Source organism: Zingiber officinale, chromosome 3B (assembly GCF_018446385.1).
Source record: "Zingiber officinale cultivar Zhangliang chromosome 3B, Zo_v1.1, whole genome shotgun sequence".
Taxonomy (NCBI): domain Eukaryota; kingdom Viridiplantae; phylum Streptophyta; class Magnoliopsida; order Zingiberales; family Zingiberaceae; genus Zingiber; species Zingiber officinale.
This window is the reverse complement of record NC_055991.1, coordinates 133,787,718-133,813,776: the sequence shown is the minus strand read 5'-3', so window position 1 is coordinate 133,813,776 and position 26,059 is coordinate 133,787,718. Positions and strand designations below refer to the sequence as shown.

General features: G+C 38.0%; 3 protein-coding genes and 1 pseudogene across 6 annotated transcripts; 1 reads left to right on the top strand and 3 right to left on the bottom strand.

Moving 5' to 3' along the window:
• Window positions 1-1,519: 1,519 nt before the first annotated feature.
• Window positions 1,520-12,436, bottom strand: LOC121967906 (varicose-related protein-like). 3 transcript variants are annotated; one of them, XM_042518425.1, is made up of 13 exons: window positions 11,523-11,632; window positions 10,815-10,903; window positions 10,205-10,254; window positions 9,978-10,134; window positions 9,590-9,808; window positions 8,611-8,739; window positions 6,803-8,359; window positions 4,212-4,559; window positions 4,013-4,132; window positions 2,733-2,903; window positions 2,408-2,569; window positions 2,128-2,277; window positions 1,520-2,021 (listed from the first exon to the last, which is right to left on the bottom strand). In XM_042518425.1, the coding sequence occupies exons 3-13, from the start codon at window positions 10,240-10,242 to the stop codon at window positions 1,713-1,715; spliced, it is 3,360 nt and encodes a 1,119-aa protein (XP_042374359.1). In that variant the 5' UTR covers window positions 10,243-10,254; window positions 10,815-10,903; window positions 11,523-11,632; the 3' UTR covers window positions 1,520-1,712. The 3 variants fall into 3 exon arrangements, with proteins under 3 accessions (XP_042374359.1, XP_042374357.1, XP_042374358.1); XM_042518423.1 differs by lacking the exon at window positions 10,815-10,903 and having other exon boundaries at window positions 11,523-12,436; XM_042518424.1 differs by lacking the exon at window positions 10,815-10,903 and having other exon boundaries at window positions 2,128-2,253; window positions 11,523-12,436.
• Window positions 12,437-13,399: 963 nt separating this feature from the next.
• LOC121968656 (ras-related protein RABB1c-like) lies at window positions 13,400-14,968 on the bottom strand. 2 transcript variants are annotated; one of them, XM_042518968.1, is made up of 5 exons: window positions 14,649-14,968; window positions 14,286-14,389; window positions 13,925-14,212; window positions 13,769-13,837; window positions 13,400-13,694 (listed from the first exon to the last, which is right to left on the bottom strand). In XM_042518968.1, the coding sequence occupies exons 1-5, from the start codon at window positions 14,692-14,694 to the stop codon at window positions 13,602-13,604; spliced, it is 600 nt and encodes a 199-aa protein (XP_042374902.1). In that variant the 5' UTR covers window positions 14,695-14,968; the 3' UTR covers window positions 13,400-13,601. The 2 variants fall into 2 exon arrangements, with proteins under 2 accessions (XP_042374902.1, XP_042374900.1); XM_042518966.1 differs by having other exon boundaries at window positions 14,286-14,425; window positions 14,649-14,957.
• A 708-nt stretch (window positions 14,969-15,676) lies between these two features.
• LOC121967905 (probable E3 ubiquitin-protein ligase XERICO) lies at window positions 15,677-16,876 on the top strand. Its single transcript, XM_042518422.1, has 2 exons — window positions 15,677-15,804; window positions 16,144-16,876. The coding sequence occupies exon 2, from the start codon at window positions 16,230-16,232 to the stop codon at window positions 16,695-16,697; it is 468 nt and encodes a 155-aa protein (XP_042374356.1). The 5' UTR covers window positions 15,677-15,804; window positions 16,144-16,229; the 3' UTR covers window positions 16,698-16,876.
• A 6,074-nt stretch (window positions 16,877-22,950) lies between these two features.
• LOC121968934 lies at window positions 22,951-23,022 on the bottom strand (annotated as a pseudogene).
• Between the last annotated feature and the right edge of the window lie 3,037 nt (window positions 23,023-26,059).

Here is a 26,059-nt window from a genome sequence, read left to right as displayed (position 1 = left end):
GCTTGTAATTATACTGCAATCCGTACAAAAAAAATTATTTTAAATATATATATACCTAAAATGCAATCAGGGGTCTAATTAAGACTAACTAATACGGGAGATAGTCGATCCTTATCTCTTGGAGGCTCTCTTATCACAACAGATTCTAAAATTTATTATACAAAATATGAAATTATTACATCAACGCCCCTAGCTGAAAGCGGACGATCAGAATCTAAAATTTATTATTGGATAACATGTGATATCGTTTAATAAAAAGCTAAAGAATAATTCACTTTGTATTCATCGTACAACCACTTGAGTAGTTGAAAAATATAGTAGTGGTAGAGAAGATGCATCAAATCCTTTCGATCTAAGGATGGTTAAAGAACTTTTAGTCGGTTTAAAAAGGATAAACGACTTTTGTCGCCTATGATAGAAGTTATGCATGCGACGAGAAAGCTACTCCATGTTCCTTTTATCGTCATACTCTGTATTCAAATTCTTACGTCCATGGGGCCATAGAGTTTTGTCGATCTTAGAAGGGAATGACACTGGTTGATCATCTCACAAAGGAAAGGTAAACGACAGACTAATCGAGTTCATCCATAAATTCCTAATTAATGAGAAATAAATTGACATAGTGCTAACTAAGATGATTCATTGGAGAAATGATTGTGTCATATTTTATGTTGGACCCTGTGAGTATTTTGATGTGATCAACCAAATTAGATTAGGTCCTGTTAGTTATCTCATCCCTGTGTCTAAGTGTGCAGGAACTTAGGAGCGCAGGAAGCCGAGCAGAAGACACAGCTAGCGAGAAAGATAACATGGGAAGGGAGCCAACGGGTTCGGTGCGTCCGCATAATAAAGGTCCCTGGAACTAGGAAATGAATATCAATCAAGCAATCAACTCTGTATTCATTTCTAGTAATAGTTCTAAACTTTTAGTGTGTAAAAGATTTATTCGCCTTCAGAGAAAGAGATCTTTTAGAACTTTTTTCTACTGTCTTGGATTAACAACCTTCTTGATTGTAACCAAGTAAATTGCTAAGTCTTTTTCTTTATTTCTGTTAGTTTACTTTATTAAATTACACTATTTGAGTTGAAAGAATCGAGAAGGGTATACTTTTATTTTGTAGACAATTCACTCCACTCTTACCGACCCCGCTGCATCAACATTTTATATATCAACAAAACATTTTTCTCTTTTGTTGCGGTAATGTGGGTAAGGGACAATGTGTAATATATCAACATCATAACTTGGAGAAGGTTGAAGAACTAAAATAATAGATGGCTTAGAAAAATACAAGGAAACAGATGATACGAACAAATAGGGCCTAATAAACGCACATAACAAATCAAATCCAATAAATGTGACACGTAAATTATATCTGAACCATCAACGAGAATAGTTGATAGCTAAATCATCTTTAGCATGCATAATGATTTATTGATTCAGTAAAACTAATGCATTACAGTAGTCAAAATTTGCTGAAGAGTTAATTAATGTCATTTTGCTTACTAATATACCAAAATCTTTAAATTAAAAATCCATAATGCATGACCGAATTGTGTCTCTCTAGCTTACAATTGTTCATTCAAAACCTAGAAAGAAGTCGAAGAAAGAAAAGGGAGACGAGGAACCAACCTGCCTCCTCTATAATCTACATACACAACTTCTTTTCTATCTTCAATCCCTTCTGTACATGAGCATAAACCCTCCAAATAAATCACTTGCAGGATGTGAGTACAGAATTTATAACATGCATCAATAGGCGGATGATGGCTGACTCAGGGGCAGTAGTCGTTGGAAGGGCTCTTTGCCGACCCAACAAACTGTACACTTGCTCAAAGATAGGTCGGACGTGTAACACAATCATTTGGTCAGCCGGGTTGATTACTACAGCAACATCAGTCATCCAGCCAACTTTTCTGGATGTCTCATTGCCGATATCACAGGCCAGTTGCTGCAGAAGTGCCAGAAGAACACCTTGACTTAGGGGAAGTGGCACTGTGGAACAAATCGCATGCAAATCCACCTGCAATATCATGTTAGGATTGGGATAGAAAATTTAGCTTAAAGGTTTACATGAAAATATCAATGTCGAGCCACTAAATTAGGTTCCACAGGAATTAGACCCGTACCTGTGCACATAGCCAAGACACTATCGACACATCGCTTCTTTGAAGCGCCAGTGTGAATGCTTCCTCATATTTATGCTCAGAAATTAATCTGGAGAGTTCTTTTGTCGGATCTAGATGTGCCCCAACCTGCAGGAGAGACAGGGAGGCCTGCTGTAAATAGAATGAAGCGTCACTGAATTGCATACTAACAAGGAAATCAAGTTATCCAACTAAAACAAATAAAAGACAGGGTCCGTCCACCAGTCATGCATGCTACAGGAATCCTGAATGGAAGTTTTACCATCTCAGGAGGGCTAGCTGTAGGGCCGTTAGCTTGTTGGGAAACCAGAGGGTTGAGAACCTTTGTGTTTCCTGCTGCTATAAGAGCCAAAATTTTTCGTTGGCCATCAATTAACTCAGTAGTGAGACTTTGGGTGATTGAAGATGCAGAGCTGATTGCTTCCTGCACAAACAAAGAAAAAATTCATTGCAAATAAAAGGATTCACCTTGCAGTTTAAAGAGATTATAAGCCAAGCAAAATATACCAAGATCATAGACAGCACAGGCATAGTAGCAGAAGCAACAGCAACAAGGATAATGATGATTATGATATAGAGATACATACCCTTAAAGTAACTGCTAAAGGTGTATTTGCTGCCTCAAGTTGTTGATGAGCAGCAGCAGCGTGTTCATTCATTCCTTTCTGGAATGCATTGTCAACTTGCTCAAACATTGCTTTACAAGATTGCTCAAATGCAGGAACAACAGATGATTCCAAACAGGATCTAAGAGAATCCTGCATGTTTCATATAGAAAGAAGTTTTAGATTGGATTACTGCATTTTCTAATTGGAAGTATGGGATCTACAAACATCTATATCAAACAGCGAAACAACATATAATAACAAGCTTCATATTTGGAACTGCCAATATCCCAAGTCAAAATAAAAGAGATGTAGGATTCTGGTGTATTTGTTTGTTATAAAGTTAAACTATCACAAGGAGTGTTTCTAACAATAGGCTAGTTGGATAAGATCATAAGATACCTACAGTACACCTCAAATAGAAGGGGGGTCTGTGGACTATAAATATCAGTCATCCAGTCTAAACAAGATGGCCAGTAAAATATCAAGACGACAATTTTGCATTTAACACAACTAATATTGGCCTCAAATTGATTTGTTACTTATATACCTACACTCCACCGCAGACATGGAAGCATTATGATTCCTTCAATACAAGCCCCCCTTCATGTGTCTGAAATCATGGAGAAAATCCTAGCTGCTATTTTTAAACGGACCAAATGTGTTATAGACGAAATGTAGCATTTACCACTATTTCACAAGTGAGGCACTAGATGCATTGTGTTCCTAATCGTACATATGAAACATTCATATTAATGAGGGAACACATTTTACGAAGAGATAAAACTAAATAAACAAAGTCAATCATTCCAACTATCAAGTATGACACGTTCGAGTCATGGAAATAACCTCTTGCAATGCAAGGTAAGGTTGTATATAATAGACCCTTCCCCGATATCCACATTGGTGGGAGTTTTGGGCATTGAGCTGCCCATTTTATCAATATCAGCATTCTGCCTGCATGTTAATCAATCCTAATCCAAAGGAATCTGCTTCCACTGTGCTACCATTGTGATAAGTTTCCAAGCCCAAGAAGCAAACAATATGTCTGGTCAAATTGTAGATAAGTTTCACAATTGTGCTGCTGAATAGCAATATAGAGGACCACCAAATTCATTTCAAACAAGAATAGCATACCTCAAACTAAGCTTATAGACTATATAAAACAATAATGTTGTTTGATTAATTCATCATACAGTTTTTGCCATAATTCAATAGTCAGATGCATACACACACATCATTTTTTTTGAAACAATGCATACCTGAAGAATCTGCTTCCCAGAGTTTTGAAACTGCACTTGGATTTGTCTTGCAACAGTAGCTTCAAGTTTAGAACTGACTGACTTCTCCAACTGAGTTACTGCTTTATCGCCAACTCCCCTCTAAGAACAACGGAACATGGAAAGTAAGATAAATGACCAAGTTTTAGCCCAAATAAAAGCAAATAATCAGAAGATAAACCTGAAATGACTCTGCTATAGCTGAAGAAATAGCAGGTGCAACTGAACGAGCCACAGTGGATCCTATTGTAGAAAGTTCTTTCTTCACTGCCCTCTCTAAAATGGTTGGCAAGTCCTTATTCACATTGTTAGCAATTAGATTGGTGATTTGTTGCATACGTTCCTTGTCAAACTTCTCATATTTTGCATTTTCTTCTTGAACACGGGCCCATAAAGCATCTCCATTAGCTTTGATCATCTTCTCTATATTTCGGCTCAAGGAAGTCTCCATTCGTTTTCCTTCCTTCGCTACAGGAGCAGCCACAATTACACTCATCTGCTTTTGCAGTTCCTTCTGCATATTCACTACCTGTAAAGAACCAAAACCTAAGATGTTAACCCAACTAAAACTTAAAGCAAGAAGTGAAGCATAGAAACAGACATTATAGCCCAAAAGCGTCACTCTGATTTATATTGCTTCATTTTTCAAATTAGAAGATTTGCTACCTTACTGTGTGGGAGACTCCATCTTTCCATGGCAACCTTATAATAGGACATGCTTCTTCCATTTGATACCAAATCCTTAGTATTATCATCTCTACAATATCTTTTGCCACTAGTAATCAATCTTGTCATCTCTTATTTATGAGAATTTGGATGATAAAAAAAGGAAGAAAACAAAATCAACACTCAATTCCTCTAACAAGAAAAATAATTTATCAATTGGAAGAAATGTCAAAGAAGAAGATAATGAAGATAGTTTGCTCCTTGAAGGACAAGTTACAATCTGTGTTTATACTATTCCTTTCTGAAGTATTACTAATTGATGATGCTAACAACTCATTTCCCCTTAGTGAAGGAGAATATACAAATTGAGAAATTATTTTTTTAAGTTTTAGATTGAAAAAAAAGCTTTATTTTTTTAGATTCTTTTATTTAGGAAAAAAGTTAGCTAAGGTAATTTTTTTATTTAGTAATTATCTTGTTTAGAAGAAGAGATTCATCCCTACTTTGGCTGAGTCATTTTAGACATAGGATTAATTCTTGAATATTTTTAATTTACTTCCACTTCGTTGGGGTTGGACTATCTAAAGGGAGCATGCCAAAGAAGAACGAGAGGATTAGAAGCATTGTTGTTGGAATTGACATGAGTGAGTATAGTTGTCTTGACATGCCACCTGAAACTTAGTTGTACCACTTGTATCGGGTGATAGATAAATGTCTCAAGTTTTATTGGTGAGACAAGGAGGAATACTAGACGAGATAATTAGAAACATTGTCAATTGTTTGAACTCCGCCACTAAGGACCTCAGAGAAATTTACATCTGGACCATACCATTTGCATTTAGGGATGGCAACGGCAGGTTCGGGCCAGATTTGGCCAATCCCAGAACCCGCCCCCACTACAAAAAAATGAACCCGAACCCGGACCTGCCCTCCCTACTTTTTCAACCCGCCCTGCTCCGAACCCAATCAAAACTAGGCGGGATATTATTATTATTATTATTATTATTATTATACGGGGTGGGTTCGGAGCGGATTCATTGAAACCCGTAACCCGCCCCGAACCTGCTTTTAAAACCGGTCAACAGGTTTAAACCCACCCCGTAACCCATTTGACCGGGTTTAAACTCGCCCCGAACGGGGTGGGTTTAATACGGGGCCAGGTTTAAACCCGCCCCGTTGCATCCCTATTTGCGTATGCCATAAAACCCTCGTCTCCACTAGATGATCAACTAACAGTATTGAATTCAGAACACCTACTTCCTTTATATAATCCTCAAACCTAAAAATTTTCTTAACCTTTTGTACATTATCCCATTATGCCTTCTACCATCTCTTTGTAATCGTGATGATAAAGCTTTGATGCACCATTTCCCTCCTCCTTCATCTTCAATACCACTTTTTAATTATAATAAATTTTAATCTAAATTTGTTAATCTCAATCCAAAGTGGAGTTGTGCAGATTTACAAATTATGACCATAAGAATAAAACATGATATCCAAAGACCATACTGCTAGTTCAACAATTGATGGCAACAGATGTAAATACTGATATGAAAGGGAGAGCAGCTAGAAAAAGAAAGCAAAGAATACCCCATTGGTTGTGCACCACATATAGGTGAATGTTTTATCAAAGTATTGAATTTCACTAGCAAAGGGAGTACTCAAGTGTCAGCCATTTCATGCACCAGTTTTCATACAAGGAAATGAAGTTTGTGATTAATTCACCCCTGAAAATATAAATTAAAAAAAAAATCACACGAGTCTATATCCTAATAGGAAACCATTGACCAATCAGCTAGTCTTCATATAATAAGAGGGGAAGGAACATGCCCAAGACATTGTATGCCGCCTCAAGATACCAAACCAACCCTTAGAAACTTGATCAAGTCTGGATACTACCACAAATTGATCTCAGATTGATCCAATCTGAAGGTGAACAAAACAAACAATGTGAATCACGCCAATAAAAGTGAAAGCAAACACAAATCATTGCCCTTATGGGCACTAGAAACTCAGTCCCCTTTTAAAGTCTCTACAGAAGTATGTAGCGAGCGAGCCCAACCATTTCAATTAGTGATTTCAACTTTAAGTTAAATGATATTATACCTGGCTCAGCATTTCCTGCATTGCAAGAATATCTGTGGAAGCAGGATCAACTAAAGGGGCATTCTCACTGAGTGCTGATTCATTCAAAGAATAGGTGGAGTGCAGAAGGGTAGAGGAAGGTGATGAAGGACTGGATGTTTGATGTTGTTTTCCTTTTTGTTTCTTTCCTTTGACAACCGAGAGAGATTGAGATACAGTAATAACAGAAGGTTCAGTTATATCTTCTGTTGCATTTATTGTGCTATCTCGTCCATCTTCCTCAGCGGTAGCTAATAAGGTTCTCTTTGACTCAACCATAGCAATGTCATCACCTGAGTGACTTTCTTCTTCAAAGGAAGTTACTATTATAGGAGCCTCATTATCTACCTCCGAGTGGGCTATAGAAGTTTGGGGAGACAAATCCCGAACAGAAAAATCTTGAGCCACCTTCTGAGTATTGGTTTCCGGTTGAACTGCCTTAAACTCACCCACTAATTTCACTTCTACTTCAGCATGTTTAATGCTGTCACTAGTGTTTATGTCTTGGTCCTTCATTTCCTCAGCAAGTTTTTTATTGACATTACTGCTTTCTGAAGTAGATATAGCACCAGATAAAATTTCAGAGGGAGTAATTAGGTGAGTTGAGTTTCCACCAAGCTTAAGCATCATAGGAGGATTAAATATAGGGGATATATCATTATGTCCAGTATTGCGTCCATCCTTTTCGACTGAATACCCAAACACTGACTGATCAGTTTCATGACCCCTATATGATGGTGCATCCTCAGATGTCTTTTCAGGGCTCTTCAGAGCAAGTGATCTTCCTGCAATGTCCATGTTAAAGGGAACAGGAGAGGAGGCAGCATGCATTGCATCTGCATCCACATCTGGAAGTGGAGGAGCAATGAGTTTAACGTCAGCATTTGATGTAGATGATTCATTGATACCGGTAGTCTCAGAAGAATCTGGGATTACAAGAGCTGGAGCTGCAGATGCACAATCCATGCCACCATCAGTAAGAAGGGTTTGTAGTGAAGCATTTTCCATAGCATAATCAGTTCTGTAGTGTTCACTAGATATCGCTGGCACAGGTAATCCCTCGGAACTGGATGTCTCAGTTACATGAGATGAAGGATCTTTTGCTAACCCAACATTAGCAATTGGTGGTGGTAAACACTGAATTAAATCCAAAGCATATTGTTGAATTGCCTGTGTTTGTACACAATATACTTGTACAATTATATCTCCCTCAAGCAGGATATCATGTGTTACCGTAAGACTCAAAATAGGCATTGCCACAGTGAAATCTGCTATATGGTCCATGCGTGTAGAAGCAGGACATAAACCATAGTCAATATGCACTGCATAAATAGCATTCTTCTTGGCATTTGCAATTATTATAAGGCTTGCTTGAGGTAAAACTACCAATTGATTGAAAAAAGCCTCTTCCGTCTGAGGTTCTGAAGAACTTCTCAGGTCCAAAGTCTGAGAGCAATGCCATGATTCAGAGTCACTAGGCAATAGCCAACCTTCTTCGCTAGAAGAAGCCCAAAATTTTAATTCTCGACTTAAAGGTCCCTGCAACAGAAATTATGCAGTTCCAATGTCATTGTAAAGAAAGCTGTAAACAGCCAAAGAATGTCATTTAAGAATGAAGGTTGTCATTCATCTCAACCTACAACTGCACCATAAGAAAATAAAATTATCTTAATCATTACTATATTATGGACACACTCCTACGAGCAGCAAAAGAATGACAGCTAAGAAAATATGTATGTCAAAAGTAACTGGTAACATAAACATCCTTGAATACACAATATGAGACATACAGCTGTGATGAGATTGATGTGTTCAGGGTGGTTAGGTGCTGTCATGAACTCCACGGAGTTGACAGGATGACCATCATGTGGCCTTAAAACAGAGAGGGGCATTGCTTTACGGTCATCCCAGATCTTAACCTGTGAGATGACAGAAAATGATAAAAATGATAATAGAAGGGGAAAAAACAATGAGCGCAACAATCAAGAATTAGCATTAGCATCCTGGCATCCAAAAACAATAATATTACTGTAATTTTCAGTAATAAATAACCCAAAAGATTCACTATCATCATCAAATCAACAATGGAGTATCAAGCTCGTGTAAAAAAAAATTGAAGGTTTTGTTAGGCTACTGCTAATCAAAACTCGAAAAGCATGGGTCTTAATATAAAAAGAAATATATATTACTTAATTGCTTTGTCTCTAGTTACATAGGTCTCTTGTGAGATTTAATGTTTTACTGATGTGATGATAAAAGAAAATATTCACATAAGTACCTGAGTAAAGTCTCTTTAGAATCACATTAGACAAAGGTGGAAGCATACCACATTTCAACACAGTTAGGCTATAAGAATTAATACCATGTAAAACTAACTTATAGCAACAAAACATCAATTAAAAGTTTAAACAATAGCTATTTGTTTTGGCCAAAGAAATTTTGCAAGCTCACGAGAGTTGCTATCTCCATAATGGACATATCTATTATTAGTTTTCTTATCTTCAATATTGCATCATACACATGATCCCCATCTCTTTTGGAAACCCTGACCATCAGTTTTCTTGAATTTTGATTGCATGCAAACACTAACAGGCACATTTCATTTGGAACTGAACTAAACAATGTGGTCATATAATAGACTACAAAGAAGTCAAGAAACATACAGCAGTAGTTCTACAAAGTGAATTTTACCTATTAGATATGCATCTTTGTATTGCCCGCAACACAAAATATTAAAAGAGCAAGCATTCAACCAATGTAAGTACAAACCGTGCCATCTTTTGATGATGATGCTAAACGAGTAACCATCCATTGCGATATGGACAAATCAGTCACCTCTCCATCATGTTTACCTATAATCTGCACTCCTTCGATGATCTTTTCAATGGGGCATTTTAGTGGCTCCTCAGCCAAAAATTCTTTTCCCCTTCCGACTTTATTTATATCAATTTTTAGCACATATACCCCTATTCCAACAAACATAATTTCCTGCAGAAGAAATTTCAGATTCATAAGAATACCTAGATATGACTATAAGGAAAATTAGCTGTAGCAAAAAATGCATCCCTACATTGGTAAATTTAAGGGGTGGTTGAAGCCATGTTCCCATGTAGAGTTGTATCAAACATGATCATGCAAATTTTAATGATAACCTTACTTGCTTGTGAGAGTGCCAACAAATTCGGGGATGATATGACTCTTTATCTCCAACTATCTGAATAGCCATTATAATTTTTCCAGTAATCAGTGGCTTGTTGTCCTCATCAGGCCCCTCATCAATCTTCCACACAAAAATCCTTCCATCAATGCTTGCACTAGCAATAAAAGCAATGAGCAGAATGTTAAGGGAAAAGAAGGGGAAAAAAAAAGATCATCATTAAGTACCTGGCTAAAAGGTGTACATCTTCGGCAAAGAAAGCCATGTCTGTAACTCTCTACAAAAAAATGCAAATCACATTAATCTAACTTAAGAAGAAAAGAAAAGTAAAGCAAAGCAAAGCAAAGCTGCACAATAAAGAATTCCAGATTGCGCCACTAAAATACTAAATGCATGAGGAATATCTCAAACATGAGAAAACAAGAAGAAGAAGCAACATGGCAATTTTTCCTTGAACGAGATGTGGCAAGGATATTTCTTAAGAAACAGATGCTGACAAAAATCCTGCACATAGAGAACAATAAATAGAAAACTATTATATTTATGAATGGCATGTACTGCCAGTAAGGAACAAAGATTATATTTGAGAGTCGAATTCCATTATTGGGAAATCTGTTGTGTGTCATTACCTCTGTAAGCAGGAAACAGTTTGGTAATCACAGGCTCAAAAACTAGATGCCAAGAGATTATTAGAAAAAGCAACAGATTTTGTTTTACAAGGTTCTTATACGCGAACCATCTGGCTCGAACAGTTCAGATTCATTAATTTACCACTAAAGTGGAATAAGGAATAAACTATGAGGTCTCCCAGATCTTAGCACTCCATAACTTGCTTACCTGGAGACACTATTAACCGATAAAAATCTGTAGAAACTAGTTTACCAATATAAATCAGAGACAACTCCACAATGATATTCTCAACTGAACTGCAAACAAAATCAGATCACACAAATTAATTTCTTTGGGCAGTAGTATGCTCAACATACAAAATAAAAGTTACAATTGAAGTTCTTTGATATGCATCAGAAAAGCTTCCAACATTATGTTAAATAATAAACATATAAATGATTGAGCAGCTAAAATCACATCAAATCAAAGCCTTTATACTTAAAATATGTTCCATCTGCCAACATGAAGATCAAAGCAGATATTTAATTGTTTTAGCAAAATGTTTCAGATGTCAAGGTGAAAAAACATGTCCAGGTCATAAACTATGGATGAGAAACAAAGTATAAGCTTTCAATTAAAACTTGTGCAAAAACAAAATCCAGTTAGCATCCAAAAATAAATTATCTAACAATCCTAAATCTTTAATTTAGTAGAATCCACATTCAAACTGCCAACAGACTTAGAATTTCAAGAACTAATTTTATCTGCATGAATTAACTATATACTACAACATCCTTATTATAATGATATCGTCGTAAATCAAACAAGCATATAAACTAAGACAAAATGACTTCACACCTCAACAGGATGAAATTTTTTGACTGATCAAGGGTTGAAGAATTACTAAGTCTAGTTGAAAGTTTCTTACGATCGAACCTGAGAATGCCCCTTTAGCAAAGATCTCAGAGCTGTGTTGATATTTAGCACCCGAACAGCACCAAGCTTAAGCCCATAGCATATGTAGGTCCGGTTGACGGCGATTTGCCGGCCCAAAACAAGCCCTGGGTCAGATATATACTTGGTGATCGGCGTCACCTCGAGCTGAGGCGGTTGGTTCTCTCCCGGCAGACGTGAATCCACATCATAGACAGCATGTGCCCCTGTGCTGAGAAGCCGACCCCTAGGCGATTTGTTGCTCGGCAACCTCGTTGGCGCTGGCTGGGCCAGTGCCGCATGTGGTGCTGACGGCATAGGATGAAGCACGCCAACCGTGGAAGGCATCAGGAAATCCGAAGGAGTAGAAGAGGGAGGCGGCATCGAGACGGCGGGATCAAGTTGGGGGCTTGCAGGAGGGTTCAGGAGGGCCATAAGGCGAGCACCGGGATTTGTATTGGAGCTAGTACTGGGGTTAGTGTTGGGATTGGGGTTCGGAAGGTGGGGATGCACAGGCGGGTAGATGACTGGGAGGCGGTGGAGGGACTCCTGGGGGTAGTGGAGGAAAGGATGGTGGTGGAAAGGCGGAGTAGCCATGGGGTATGAGAAAGCGCCTGGATGCGTCGGAGTCGGAAATGTCGACGGCGGTAGCGGAGACGGGTACGCAGAGGTAGGAGGGAATGGCTGCCGGGGAATGGCACCGGGACTAGGGCTGGGGGGCTTGAACAGGGCCTGCGTGTCGTAGATTGCAGAGGTGTTGGGGCCCCCGCCGGGGGACGCCATCGTCGATGGCGTAGGGTAGAAACTTCGAGGAAGAGAAGGGTTTAGTCTATCGTGCGCCGCAGTGGCGAGCGGCGTAGGTTAATCAAGATCTCAAGCAAAAGCGGAAACGTCCAAGACGGGGGGACGAGACACGAGTGGGGTCAACAGGTAAACGAACGGTTCTATTTTATATAGCAAATTTCACTTTGCCCCACTATTTTCTCTCTTTTTCATTTATAACTTCACAATTATAACTCACCATTTTTTTTTAAATGACGTGAGATATAGAAATGACCCGGCCGGTTCTATTAAATTTTAGAATGACACACAAGCCATCAAAATAAATCGGCAAAAACTTAATGATCCATTAATTTAATATTTTTACTAAAAAAATTTTATCTCTTAATTTAATGAAATCTAAATATATCTAAAAAAAAATTAAAATGCGCCCTACTGCTGCATAGTTAGAGCATTCACATTAATACCCCTATCACTATATTTAAAATTTAATATAAATAGCTCATTATATTAAATTTAGATAATCATTTTTCACTACACACTACATTAATTATCCTAAAATTTTCATTATCTTCAATTTTTTATTATTTTCTTCTCTTTCTTTTATTTTTTATTATTATATTTATAAGATGAATGGAAGGAAAAAGAATGAGTAAAAGGAGAGAGATTGAAAAGAAATATTATTATATATTTAAGATAAAATTTTCATTCCCTAAATTTAGAGAATCATTATTTATCAAATTCAAATTTAAAAAATATATAAGGTAGCTGATGTAAAAATTGATAACTAATATAGATGCTCTAATGCATCATTACCTAGGGCTATAATTTCACCATTTCAGCTAGTATAACAATCAAAATCTTAAGGGGTAAAGTGGTACTTTTATTAAAACTATAATAAGTAAATTTTAATTTTTTCAAAAAGTTTATGATAACTCTGAGTGAAAATATTGATATGACAACGTATAACACTTATTAAAATATAAAGGCATACCAATACGAACATTATTATACATTTGAAATATCATTTCAATAATAATACATCAACAACAAAGAGAGTCTCATTAAATATTTAATAAAGCAAGTTCTACCGCTTTGAATAAGGTCACCTTCTACAACCATTTGAATAAGGTCACCTTCTACAACCATTAAGCCAATTGAAAAAATTATTTAGGCATCAATTGAATCATGAACAATTCAACTAGTCTCCAGAAAGAAAGAAAGATCGATGTACAATTAGTCATACGAAAGATAAGAGATAAATTAGAAGCTCATCAGAATCTTGATCCCGCCGCAGGACCTTTAGCTGCAACAAGGAGCACCTTGAGAAGAGGGTCCATCTCTTCCATCTGATGGCCCTGTATTTCCTCCATAACCAATTTTGATTCCATAAGACTGCCAAAAACCATGCCATCAATCATAAAAACAAAAGTAGTGGATCTTTGTAGCACAAGATTCTTGAAACATACTTCATTTGATACATCAAATACTCCCTCCTGAATCTTCTTGTAGATGTTTGTTGCAGTGTCGATGAATGCCTGCATGCGATGGACACTATACTAGCTAGTAAACGTAATTGAGCCAGACAAGAAGATACAAAACAACATGGCATTATTTCATTTCACCTCCTCGACGTTCTGTGCAGTTTTGGCCGAAGCTTCCATGAATATCAATCCATGGTCCTTGGCGAATTGTTCGCCTTCCTCGGCGCTGACAGCTCTTCTGTGAGCCAGGTCTGACTTGTTGCCTATGAGCATGATCGTCATCTTGGCATTGGCATGCTGCCTCGCATCTTCCAGCCAACTCGCGAGATGGTTGAACGTCTCCCTCCTAGTGATGTCGTACACAAGCAATGCACCGGCAGCACCTCTGTAATAGGATCTGGTGATCGATCTGAATGATTCTTGCCCGGCCTACAATTTGCAAGGTTTTGGTTTTTCATATCAAATCTCGATCGACGACAACTAGCTATAATGTCAAACTCACCGTGTCCCAAATTTGCAGCTTTATGGGCTTCTTGTCTATGTTTATCATCCTCGCTCCGAATTCAACCCCGATTGTTAAGTCGTGCACAGGTTGGAAACGCTTGTCTGTGAATTGCAGAAGAAGACATGATTTCCCCACTCCTACCGTCGACACGAAAACAAACATGATCAATTATATACAGAGATTCACTCAATTTCATTCTCATGAGAACAACTAAGACATAAACATGATCGATCGGGGAGCTTTTGAATAATTGCTGACGGGAAAAGGGAAGAACAACTAATCAATAAAAACAAGCCCATTTGGGAGAATTTCAATTCTTCGAATAATTAAGATGTAAAGAATCGCAAATTAATTAAATACCTGTGTCGCCGATGACGATGTACTTGAAGAGGAAGGCGTAGGACATGGCGATTAATGGGATCTCAAAGCCGCGCAACCCCGTCCCGCCGCAGATTGAAACCCTAACCTCTGGTTCCCTCTCCACAGACCAAACAGACGGTCTCCTAAAAAACAACTAGTATAATAAAATGCAAAGCGACGACAAGCTTAAAAATAGGCCAAAAATTAAAAAGAACATTTTTTTTTCCCTTTCTTAATGATCCGAGCGGAGATTGGCTAGCAGTGACAGCAATTCTCATTCATTAGATCGACTGGAACAGGCCAAAAACAGATGATCTCCAGCATCGGAGGGTGCAACGTGGAGCTCAAGCGTGAACCTTCCAGTGCGAAGTCATATGTGTCGCCTCACTGATGAAGGCACGGCTCGTTGTTCTCTCTGCGTGACGCCACGTATAAAGAGCATGCATCATCACAGAAGGCATCGTGACATGTGTCTTCCCTGTCGATTTCCATCGTGCTGCCAAATATCGCCTATGCTGTTCGCGATTTTTGATATTTAATATTTAGTCAGTGCAGGGAAAGCACATGCAAAGATGCCTTCTCGCCATGTGATTAGCAACTGCATGCATGATTGGAGGCAGAAAGCTAACCTACTTTTGATTTATTTTAATTTTTTTGTTTTCATCTTAATATGGGTTTGGTTTTTGATTAATTACGTATTAAGGTCTGATTAACTGGATTTGGTCGTTGAGAGCGAGGATATCAAGTTCTAGTTGTTAAGTACTAGGTATCGTTTCGGTAAAGAAATGCTTTCCTAGTCGACCGACGTGTTCACTCGCCTCTGTGATTGGATGTTGAAGTGGGGCCCGTGGAGAAAGAGGAGAAGGTGGTTGGGCGGGTTTGGAGGAGCTACGGGTCGGAATGAATTGTTTTAACATTATCTCTTGGCAGACGAGTGCGACTTACCGGAGGTGAGTTTAAAAAGTGCCCGATGGTTCAGCAGCAAAGTTGGAGAAGCTTACGGAGAAGATGGGAGCGGTAACCTTACCGGCAAATTCATCTATAAAGCAGACCACTGGCTCTGGGCTCTTTAGCTGCTCCCCTTTCTTAGCTTGCGTCTCGACGAGTGTTTCCGAAGAGTAGCAGAAGAAGAAGAAGAAATCGCTAGTCCATCACAGTGAGTTACTCCGATCTGTACCTTTTTTTGTAGCTTTCTTGCTTTCTCTTCGACCAATCTGGAATCTTGGCGGGGGGTAGATTGTCTAAAAGGTTTTTCTTTGTTGGATGAATTCTTGGTGGTTGATCTTATCTTCTTTCTTGTTTGAGGAGTTTGATTGCTTTGAATCTACCTGTTTTGTGTGTGGAATTTTGGTAGATGAACTGTTTACAATTTTTCTGCAACCTTTTCGATCGATCTATCGGTATAATACTAATTAGGGGTTTTCCCCCTCCGAGATCTGAAGTTTCTTTGAGATAGTACCTAATGCACGCTTGCTCCCTTTCAATTTGTCTCCAGATTGGACTCCCGGCGATTTCTATTCCGGTGATCCAAAAGCTTTCTGGGTGCAAATCGCGACCGTCAAATTCCGGAGTCCGACGGCGATGGGCCTTTCGAGCCTGCCGACCCCATCCGATAGCGTGCTCACTCTGGTGCTCGTCAACACCGCCCTCACCATCTCCATCCTGAAGCAGCTTCTCGGCTCCCTGACCCACCTCCTCCGACTACGCGCGGCGCCTCCACTGCCTTCGGATCACGCCGCTGGGGAACAGGCTCAGGAGCCGCACAGCCTGACGGAGCGGTTCCGCACCTGGTGCAAGCCGGTCCGGTTCGGCTCCACCCTGGGGCGGAGGCGGGAGCGGACCGCCGACTGCCGCGTCTGCCTCGCCCGGTTCGAGCCGGACTCAGTGGTGAACCGTCTCCTCTGCGGCCATTTCTTCCACAAAACCTGCTTAGAAAAGTGGCTCGACTACCAGCACGCCACTTGTCCCCTCTGCCGGACTCCCGTCCTCCCTGGCGAGGAACCGGGCGTTGCCTGCTTCATCTCGACTTCTTCTTGGCCGTGGTTTTAGATCGAAGGACACGACGCCGGTCTCCATGGACGATGCAGGTGCGTTTCTATGTATGCAGCTACCCTCCTTCACAATACTGTTGTGTTGGTGCGGTGAATACTAGTTTTTGTTCTCGGCTTCTTGTAGACATGGAATACTGTTCTGTACAGTCGCTATTAATCTAAATTTGTTGTCACTCATGCTCTTCTTCTGCTTCTAATTCCAAGATTGCCTCCGATGGATTGAGCGGATTACGTGAACGAATAAAACATCGCACGTACCGTGCAAATCTGTAGATTGAACGACCAAAGCTGCTAAAGTAGTTGGATGGATCAAGCATAAAGTGAATTCATTTCATTAATGAAACTGAGTGAATCATTTCGTTGCGTTTAGATTCACATTTTCATTTTTCTTCCGTCCAACAATTGACTTCTGACTTTGTTTTTGGTATGAGTTGCATGCTTGCATTACCTTTGTCATCACGCATGTTGCATATGGATATGGTCTTCCAAGAAAGCAACAAACTAAAGCAAGCTATAAAGTGCTGTAAGCCAAAAAAAAAAAAAAAAAAAAAAAACGAGTCATCGGGTGCATTGATTTCCTTGTATATTTTTATAGAATAACTATACTGTGGAATCAGTTTTCTGCACTTGCGGGTCACACCCAATCCTTCGGACTTGAGTAGGGAATCAGTTGATTAAAGCATCTAATAAGAATTAGCATCCATTTCCTCTTCGCGGAAAATGCTTCTGCACTTGCACATTGGAAAGTATCTTTGATCCAGATGATCTTAAAAGATTGGCGTCGAATTTGATCAAATGAGGAAAATTTGGTGAATACTACTCCAATCTGTCTGGCTACTACGATTTTATTTGCACTTTATTTCTTTTCTCAAGTGATTCTATGGTCAATTTGACGAGTGCAAATTAGTATTCATAAGAAAGAGACTAAAACTTCCGACAAAAAGAAAGACCTAAAACTACTGCAAAACTTAGAACACGTAAATCTAAATATCATTCTTTATGGCTAATTAATGCGTTTATATCCTCCGATACTAAATACCCTTTAGCCTCCTGATAGTCCCGGGAGATGTCATGGTAGGACATTCAGGTTATCTCTCAAACTTCTGAATTAGTCATCGTAAACTTCCATGGGACTGGATTGATTATTTTTCCATGAGATTGGATTGATCATTATCAAAAATAATCAATGATATTAACTGACATTATCATTTAATTTTTTATTTTTATAAATTATTTATTAGCATCAAGCAGAATTAAGTTCCAATTTTTTATAATAAATTAGTACCTGAACAATCCTAAAGGGCCACCCAAATATTCTAAAACTAAAAAATCAACACCCCTATGTAATCTAATGGGATTTGCAAGCCTAGCAAACATCATGTTGATCCAAATCCAGAGACACCGCCTACCTTTTAAGCATCCGGGATAGTTCTAGGTAGATCTCATCAAAATTTTGTACCGACTATAATCATAGTGGATGACTCAACTATCCAACATCTAATATTAGTCATCCTACTGAAAAATTATAGGATCAAATATTAACAGGAATGAATAGCGTTAAAAATGCTTATAATAAAAATAATAAACAGATAATAACTGAATTAATTGAGTTAGCATAGTAAAAATAATAAATTAATTTAGACTAATTTAATTAAGATAAAGGTTAATATAAGCATTGTTAAAAAAATTTAATTTTTATTTCTAATTTCTTCTAGGTACATAAATCTGAGAAAACAATCTAAAATTTAAGCAAATAAAAATTTAAGACAATACTAAAACAATATAAAATGTTACTCTAAGTGTTATCGTTAAAAATAAAACACGTGTTGCGGCACAAAAAACAAAAAGAGTACATAGAGCACTAGACAAACTAGATGATTGAGCAAGGGATGAATTGAAAGCTCTGTCTTGAACCTTCTTATATAGTGCTCTCCCAGTCGCATGTACAAGTGCTAATGTAGTTGCAACTTCTATCTGTAAGATAACATTAACAATGATTTTCGGTCGCCTGTGTACCACCCAATTGCCTAGGCGGGGATCAAACTTCATCTTGACTGTCGTGTTCGAGTTGCTGATAACATTACTTCACGCTCAGTCACATGTATACATGTTCGCCTAGACCTTCCGAAATCACTTCGTCGAAAGTTTTCACCAGCCAATCGCCTCCGAACTCCATCAGATTGCTTAGAACTGCCTAATATTCTGCAGTTGTTACACATGTTGGTTCGAAGCGCAGCAGAAGACATATAATAAGTCATGGATCTTTTCGTGTACATAGGGTGTGTTTGGTCGGGAGTTATCCATCCAAGGTTATCAACGAAAATCCTATTTGATTTAGGTAATCAATGATTCCCAAATAATGTTTCATGCCCGACATGACAAAAAGTCGTTTTCTGTTTTATAGAAAACGCGTGTTTTCTATAAAATGAAAATGAAAATAATGCAAACCAAACACACCCTAAGGCTTTTCTTAATTCCGAGGTTAACGAATTTTTTTTACCAAAAATACTTTCCGATAAAAAAACATGAAAAAATAGAAAAAAAAATGTAAAAAATATTTTTAAAATGTAAAAAAAAAAAAAACAATAAAAAATTTTAAAATTTAAAAAAATGTTAAAAATTAAAAATTTTAAAATTAAAAGTAAATAGAAATAAAATAAATAAATAAAAAATAAAATTAAAAAAATCTAAAGATAATATAAAAAATAAAAAAACATAAAAAACAAAAATATATATAAAATATAAAAACATTAAAAAAATAAAAAAAACATAAAAACGTACAAAAAAAAATATACAGGAAACAGAAAAAGTAAAAAATATTAAAAAAATTAAATAATAATAATAATATTATATATAGTTGGTTTTGTAACTAAGGGTAATACAGTAAAATATTAAGCTAGGGTATTCATTAAAACCTTAAACAAACAAATTTTTGTTGCATTGCCTAGGTTGAACCAAATAACATTTAGTTATGTTTTATTTCCCATAACCTTGATTATGTGATTACCTGGTAATCGCATAACCAAGGTTATACATGATAACTTGAACCAAACGTACCCATATAATTTTGCACAAAAATAATATAAAACATACCTCGAGTCCTCGATAGGTGTGAATGATATTACAGACAGATAAACAAATAAGAGCCCCACGTGTGACTCCTCTAGTGGTATTCACGCGCACTACATCATGAACTTAACACGATCCGTTAGGTGCTAGCCTCTTGGATCGACAAAGTCTTGGAAGCACTACCGATCTCTTTCGATGGAAGGAAGCGAAGAAGAATCTGACAAGGGAGACTCAAAGAGAAGGAATTCTTATCTTGCATCTTGTCGAGGATGACTATTTATAAAAAAATTAAAAATATTTCATATCTTCAAATTTTATTTCAAAAAGTTTTCATCAATTAAATATATACATAAACATGTATTTTAAATATAAATGAACACAAACGAGTACTTATGTTGGATGAAAAGTATTATTTTTATTTCAAAATTATAACAAAGAGAGATAATAAATTGGCATAAAACTTACTTTATAGTCTTTCAAGAATACGAAGAGTTAAGTTCTCAATAAATTCATCATTTATGATCTTCATTAATTAGGAAGATGAAGAGTTATAGACTCCATAAATTCTTCATTTATGACCTTCATTATGATGACTCTTAAACTTTTCCATTAATTATCAATTATGATGACTTTTCGAATTCTCCATTAATCATCATGATTATGACTATATTCTCTCTTCTTTGCATCAAATAAATCCATATTTGATCTTGATCTCGACTAGTATCTGATACCATTGTTCATGTTTACGTGTTATGCGTGCGACCATCTAGGATAAAATTAATAAATTTAAATCGCAGTCGAGAAAGCATCAACACAACAGAAGGACGGCCCGATGCTACAACTATAACGAGGAAGGGCACATCAAAGATGATTGCCCCAAACTGAAGAAAAAGAACAAAGAGAACTCTAAAAAACTGACATCCTCTACACGCAAGAGCCTGAAGGCCACATGAGATGATTCTTCATCCTCCGAGTCAGAAGCCGAAGCTTTCTCGGGACTAGCACTGGTGGCCAACCATCTCTTCGAAGATTACTCGGACTCAGAGATGAGTATTGATCAAGGAGGAGAATCAGAAAAAGAAAGCTACGATGAAAGGGGAGCATCACCAAGTGAGGTAAGTAAGGTACGTGATTTCACTCCTTCTCAATTTTTTAAGTTTATCAAAGTACTTACTAAAGACGTAGTGAAAAAGAAATTGCCAAATTAAAAAGAAAGTTAGAAAATTTTAATTTAAAAAATGAGAAATTAAATTTGAAAATTGAAAAATTGAAAACTGAAAATTCATATTTAAAAACTAATGCTTTTCAAAAATAAAAAAATTAATGTTTATGGAAAATTAAACTGGTATGTAAGAAAACATCAAGGTCAACTTAGAAAAATACCTAAAGGCTATGTACCCCTTAAGTTTTTGACCAACCGTGTAGGAAGGAATCTTTACTGGGTTCCAAAATCGTTACTAGTTTAAAATTTTATTTTAGTTAAAAGCTTACAGTGAGAAAATTAAACAATGAATTTCTTTATGAAATTTTGTCTAATGAAGTAGTTGTTGCTCCAATAATCAAGATGGTCTGGTGCCTCGCCACGACCTGGAAGCCGAAATATCGAAATAAACTGTTTGATTAACTTTTTGATAAAAATATTAAAATTAGAATTAAATAATGCTTTAAAATTTTTTTAAACATTTCCATAAAAATTCTTCAAAAATATTTTTTTTATCTAGAAAAATATTTCTTGAAATTTTTACTTAAAAAAATTCTTATTTTTTTTAATTAAGATCTTTTCTGAAATTAGATTTATCTAAGTTAAGTTTTTCTGAAAATAATATTAAATTTTCACTTAGAAATTTTTTTTTTCAAAATGTCTTAGAAATTTTTCCCCCATTTTTTCTGTGATCAAAGGGGGAGACTTAAGTAACAAGTTTAAGGGGAGTTAGGAAAATTTTAAAAAAAATTTAAATTTTGTGCTTAAAATGTTAGTTTCGTAATTTTCTTAAAATTACTATTTATTTGTTTTTACCCTAACTTAAACTTTAGTTTATGCACATCAAAAAAAGAGAGATTGTTGGACCCTGTGGTTGTTTTGATGTGATCAACCAAGTTTAGGTTATGTCATGTTTGTCTGATCTCTGTGTCTAAGTGTGCAGGAGCTTAGGAGCGCAGGAAGTCGAGCGGAAGACGCAGCTAGTGAGAAGGACGACACGAGAAGGGAGCTGACGGGCTCGGTGCGTCCGAAGGACGAGAGAGCTGCGGAAGAGTACACCGGTGGGAGAGAAGAACGTGTGCGGCGTTCGAGGGACGTAAAGCCGGGACGGAAGACTACTTGAGGAGAAGACCGGGAATTGGATTCGAGTGAGCCCTATTGCGGTTGGCCGAAATCACCCAAGCAAGCCGAACTAGAGCAAGTCAACCGGGAGTTGACTTGACAAGTGTTCGGTCGACCGAACGCCATGATCGGTCGATCGAACCCCTATCTTCAGAAGCCAGCCGTCGCAGCCATGTCAGCATCCAGCCGTTGGTTGATCGGTCGACCGAACCGAAGATAAACCAGAAGACCTAATCGAGCGTGCTGATCGGGCCAGCTTAGGGAGATCGTTGGCTGATCGGTCGACCGAACACAAGGATCGATCGACCGAACGCAAGGTTCGGTCGACCGAACCTAAGCTCGATCCACAGAGCCTGCATCCAGACGGAAAGCTGGGAGAGTTCATCAGGTTCGGTTGACCGAACCTGGGGATCAGTCGATCGATCCCTTTCGAGTCAAAACCTGATCCCGAAGATCAGGTGATCTGATAAGTTTTGGAACCCCTATATAAAGGGGTCTTGAACAGCTATTCGAAACAACAACTCTGTACTTTCATTTCTTAGCAACTTCTGTGCTCTCAAAGTGTAAAAGGCTTCACCGCCTTCAAAGAAGGAGACGTTTCTAGTGCGCTTTCCAACCGCCTTGGATTAACAACCGTCTTGGTTATAACCAAGTCAAATAGCTGAGTCGTCTCTTTTTATTTCTATCATTTAATTTATAATACTCTTGTTGCTTTCATTTTGAGTTAAAGTTCTTTGAGGAGGGTATACTTTTTGAGTGACAGGCAATTCACCCTCCTCTTGCTGGTCGTGCTGCACCAACACTACCCACCGAGCAAGACTGCCCACATAAGGAACCTGATCGCTATCTTCAAACGGATAGACTCAGAATCATTATTTGAAGCCTGAGACAGATTCAAAAGCATGCTGAGACAGTGCCCCCATCATGGCCTTGAAAAATGATTGATTCTACACACCTTCTACAATGGGATCAACTATCACACAAAGATATCTCTAGATTCTGCAGCAGCAGGAGCACTGATGAACAAGAGCCTTGATGAACCTGAAGAGATCATAAAGAATGTGGCACAGAACCACTATCAGTGAGCATCTGAAAGATCTAGTGGTGTTTTCTCAAGGAATCAGACGAAGGCGTCAAGGAAATTCGATGTAGATGCATTCACACTCATGTTTGCAAAGCTGGATGCTTTGACTAAGAAATTTGAAGTCGTGGGTAGCAACACAGCTAATGCAATAGCATGCGTTTGCGACATCTTTGGAAGTACGTACCACGCTCAAGACACTTGCCCCCTTGGGCCAATGCAAGCACAGATAAATCAACTTGAGTAATATGATGCAATAGCTAGTTATAATCAGCAGCAAAATAATCCGTACTCTAACACATACAACCCTGAATGGAGGAACCACCCCAACTTTTCGTACAGGAATAATCAAGACCAAGGGCCAACACATTAAAACTACCAACTTGGGCAACAAAGTTACTCATCTGGACATACATCAGACTTATCAACAGCAGCAACCTTCACAGCTGTCCAGGATTGAAAAGATGATTGAGGAAGCTCTCTCAGAACAAAAGGAGATGAAGAGTGAGATCAAGCAACTGACTCAAAGGCTGGAAAATTCTGAGATGCATCAAAAGATGCAAGACAGCCAGATAGCTCAGTCTATTACAAGAACACAGGGAACCTTCCCATGAAAACTTGACATAAATCCGGTGGAACACTACAACCGCATCGAGCTGAGGAGCGGAGGAACGTTAGGAGATCCTCAGATCAACACCCACGAAGGACATAACTCAGAGGAGGAGCATAATCAAATCCAGGACAGGGATGGAGAGGAGATCATCAAGAGGATTGAAGGAACTTTTTGAACTCCTCCACAAAGTAAGACAGTCCATTTTCCCCACAAGCTGATAGCATCCCAAAAGGATGAAGAGTTCCACCGATTTCTGAAAAAAATCAAGGAGATTTGCATACAAGTACCCTTGATAGATGCACTGCACCAAATGCCGAAATTCGTAAAATTTTTTAAGGGAATTCTATCCAACAGGAGACAAAAGGGCGACTTCGAGACTGTAGCATTGACAGAGAATTGCAGTGCTCTGCTTATGGCGAATACTCCACCAAAACTTCAAGATCGAGGGAGTTTCTCTATACCGTGTAAGATTGGTTCTGAACTCAAACAGAGAGCTTTATGCGATTTGGGAGCTAGTGTCAACCTACTCCCGTACTCTTTATGCAAAAAGCTGGGACTCCAGAACATTAAACTGACTACTATGGCACTGCAGTTAGCTGACCATTCATGTAGATACCCAATGGGAATAGTGAAAGACGTGCCAGTAGAAGTGGGTGGATATGTCATTCCCACAGACTTCATCATTCTGGATATGGAGGAGGACCCCAAGATATCGATCATCCTTGGAAGGTCATTCCTTGCCACAGTTGGAGCCCTCATCGATGTGAAGAATCACAAGTTATCCTTGGAGATCGGCAAGGAAAAGATTGAATTTAATTTATCCAACTCTTCTAACTATGTCTCCTCTTCTCAGGAAAACTCTAGCAGGATGAACGCACGCAAAGTCGAAGAATGCAGCTTTCATGAGAGTTCCCCTCCAGCGAACGATAAGGAGTACATATGTCCTGCACGAGCAAAGCTAAAGGCACAGACTGGAGCACTAACTCTAGGAGGAGAGTCTTGCTTCCACGAGTTCAGCCCACACTGACTGAGATGGGGTCGAGCTAAAGACTTCCATAGTCAGGTGACGGAGTTCGTTCAGGATTATGAGGTTAACCAGGAAAGAATGAAGAATTTTATGGATGATATAGATATCACTCGACAACAAGTAGACGCCATGTATCAATATCATCAACACATTGGCCATCTTCCTGATATGCCTAGATTCCCCTTGACCCATATCAGGGACCTCCTTTCCCCCACCCCCTCCATCTCCACCGTATTGATTTCATCGGGACGATGAAAAGTCTAAGTCTGGGGGAGTGTTGTTGCATAACCTGAGTTGAGTCGAGATTTTCTTATTCTTAGTTTTTCTTTTCTTTTTCTTTTTCTTTTTCTTTTTCTTCTTGCATATTTTATTTAGTTTGCTTTGCTTTACTTAGACTTGCTTTGTTTATTCATATTTTTATTTGTTTCTTCTTACACCTTATTTACACTTTCTTTTCATTTCTTTCTAAGGTTTATTTGAGAACATCAAGACTGTTGAAGTTTGATCTTTCGTTTTTGCATTTCTATTTAGTTATTTCCGCTGCGCTAACCTTGATTTGTAGAAAGAAACGAACGATTTGGGGTCAGCTATTCACACCCCCCTCTCTAGCCGCGTCCATCGATCCTAACACATACTTGTTCTACTATTTGTCTAAAAATAAAACGACTAGTATTTTCTTAGTTCATGTGTTGTCTGATAGTGTTAGTATGTTTGGTGTATCTCCTTTCTCTATCTTTAGTAGCATGAAATAAACTAAGTATTGTAAGGAGTTTGGTATAAGTTTTGGCCTAATCTTAAGGTCCTTATTTTCACTACACTTAAGTACTTAAGCTTGAATGGTAGATATACTTTTGAAATAGTTATGATTCATCCAAATTGTTTAGTACTTTTGTTCCCATGGTGATTCCTTATTTACATTTTAGTTACTGGATAATCTCGGATCATGGAAGCTCATTCGGAAAAATCTAAATCTCAACATATGCATCTCGCATGTGTGCAAAAAAAAAATAATAATAATAATAATAATAAATGAAAATGAATAAGGAATAATAAAAAAAATTGTCGTAAGTGAAAACTAACAATTCACCCCTTTGAGAGCGAGTTAGGTTACTTGGGAAATGAATGTTATGTTTCTCTTGATTCCGAGTAGTATCCTTTGAGACCTTGTGTGATTTAAGGAAAACGAATCAAGTGTGTGGCAGGTAAGTGCATAGCATCGGGAATATTAGGAACTCAATTATATGACG